This window comes from Etheostoma cragini, chromosome 23 (genome assembly GCF_013103735.1).
Source record: "Etheostoma cragini isolate CJK2018 chromosome 23, CSU_Ecrag_1.0, whole genome shotgun sequence".
NCBI lineage: Eukaryota > Metazoa > Chordata > Actinopteri > Perciformes > Percidae > Etheostoma > Etheostoma cragini.
Window position 1 is genome coordinate 833,620 of NC_048429.1, and position 2,438 is coordinate 836,057.

The 2,438-nt window shown below is 42.4% G+C and overlaps 1 protein-coding gene across 1 annotated transcript in view; it reads left to right on the forward strand.

Annotated features, from left to right (window-relative positions):
• Positions 1–2,438, forward strand: part of LOC117939062 (cullin-associated NEDD8-dissociated protein 1-like) — a 32,506-nt gene that overhangs the window by 14,893 nt on the left and 15,175 nt on the right. The window contains 1 exon segment of the mRNA XM_034864106.1: positions 1,911–2,040. Within this exon segment, the coding sequence (XP_034719997.1) occupies positions 1,911–2,040 (130 nt within the window).

Here is a 2,438-nt window from a genome sequence, read left to right on the forward strand (position 1 = left end):
TCACTAACAGGGATGTTGTAGAGCGTCCTCTGGTGGACAGACTATGTAACACCATCACTAACAGGGACGTTGTAGAGCATCCTTAACATGGTTGACAGTTTGTTTTTATTTTTAAATATTCATTTAACCGAATCATTTAATCCGGAGCAATCAATCACTCGAGTGCAGACTCGTCATATTCTCCAGTTGATCTTTTTTTTGAAGAGCTGCTGTCGACACTCATTAAGCTCTCCGTGATGAGGAGATGAAAACAGAGCAGCGGAGGGAGGAGGGGATGAAGGAGGGAGCAGGTTGATGTACCTTAAAGCGACAGACGAGTGCAGGAGACACCGAGCGGTAAAACTCCGGCAGCATCTCGTGGCGGGTGGAGACGACGGCGTCCAGACACTTGGCGGCCGCCCGGCGCACCTTCCAGCTCATGTCGTCGTCGTCGCTGTACTCGTCGTCGCTGCCTGGACACAGAGAGAGACAGAGAGAGACACAGAGAGACACAGAGACAGAGAGAGACACAGAGAGAGACACAGAGAGACACAGAGAGATACAAAGAGAGACACAGAGACAGAGAGAGACACAGAGAGAGACACAGAGAGATACAAAGAGAGACACAGAGACAGAGAGAGACAGAGAGAGACACAGAGAGAAACAAAGAGAGACACAGAGACAGAGAGAGAGACACAGAGAGAGACAGAGAGATACAAAGAGAGACACAGAGAGACACAGAGAGACACAAAGAGAGACACAGAGAGAGACACAGAGAGAGACACAGAGAGAGACAGAGAGATACAAAGAGAGACACAGAGAGACAGAGAGAGACAGAGAGAGACACAGAGAGACACAGAGAGACACAGAGAGATACAAAGAGAGACAGAGAGACAGAGAGAGACACAGAGACAGAGAGAGACACAGAGACAGAGAGAGACACAGAGAGACACAGAGAGACAGAGAGACAGAGAGATACAAAGAGACACAGAGAGAGACACAGGGAGACACAAAGAGACACAGAGAGAGACACAGAGAGCGATAGGGAGACACAGGGAGACACAGAGACACGACCGGGTTTAACTTAAAGACTCTGGAAACATCATTTATCAATCCAATTTTTTAGAAATATCCAGGACAGGGACAGTTTAAATCCTTTTAACCCTCATGTTGTCCCCATGTTGTCCTCATGTTGTCCCCATGTTGTCCTATATCAATGTTCTTTTTAATTCCCCAAAATAACATGATTGATTCCACCCAATGCTCTTTGCCAAGTACAAATCTCTACTTTCATTAATTTTGGGGCGTCTTATTCAATTTTATAGCATTTATAGCAAAAACATCCCTTTTTAAAACAGTGAAAAAGTGACTAAAAAAATAAAATAAATAAGAAAAACGGAGAAAGAGAGATATATATATATATATATATATATGTATATATATATATATATATATATATATATATATTTATTCCTTTTTTTTATATTGGAAAAAGCAACAATATTATGTGGTTAAAAAATTGACTAAAACATAATATATATTAAAAAAAACGTCAAAAAGTGACCAAAATAAATGGAATAAAATTGACAAAAACATCTAGAAAAGTGTAGAAAAAGATCTAAATGTTGAAATTTCAACTCAGAAAAACACCCAATCTCAATTGTTTGAAATTGAGATAAAGACAATATTTGGTAATAGACTATGAAGTAAGATTTTATTTCAGAATTCTTCTTAAAACCCCAAATAAGTCCCACGAGAGGGTCCCGGAGTGAAGACAACACGAGGGTTAAATTATTTAAGTCCTAGAACACAATAATTCAGCAAATATAAGGATTTTTAAGGCCTAAAACTTTAGTTTTTTTAAATTTTAGACTCGCAGAAACCCTGATTCGTAACATATAATAATTAAGTTGTGCATGCTTCTAATGTAGTACCTTGGTAATCTTCATCGTTCTGCTCGGCGTCCATGGCGTTGTCGTCCTCGTCTTCATCGTCGAAGTTGTAGTTGGGGTCGTAGGTCAGGTAGCGCAGGCAGAGCGAGATTACCGTGGAAACGTGGGGGTAAACTTCTTTGGGACACCTGGAATAAATCAAAAGAATTAGATTTAAATTAACCAGGAAGAAGAACAGCTGGAGCAGTACTCTGGTTGTGTTGCTGTGTGTTGCCGTGTTGGTGTGTGTTGGCGTGTGTTGGCGTGTGTTGGCGTGTGTTGGCGTGTGTTGGCGTGTGTTGGCGTGTGTTGGCGTGTGTTGCCGTGTGTTGCCGTGTGTTGCCGTGTTGGTCTGTGTTGGTGCGTTGCTGTGTTGCCGTGTGCTGGTGTGTGTTGCTGTGTGTTGCTGTGTGGTGCTGTGTTGGTGTGTGTTGCTGTGTTGGTGTGTGTTGCTGTGTTGGTGTGTAGCTGTGTTGGTGTGTGTTGCTGTGTGTTGCTGTGTGGTGCTGTGTTGGTGTGTGTTGCTGT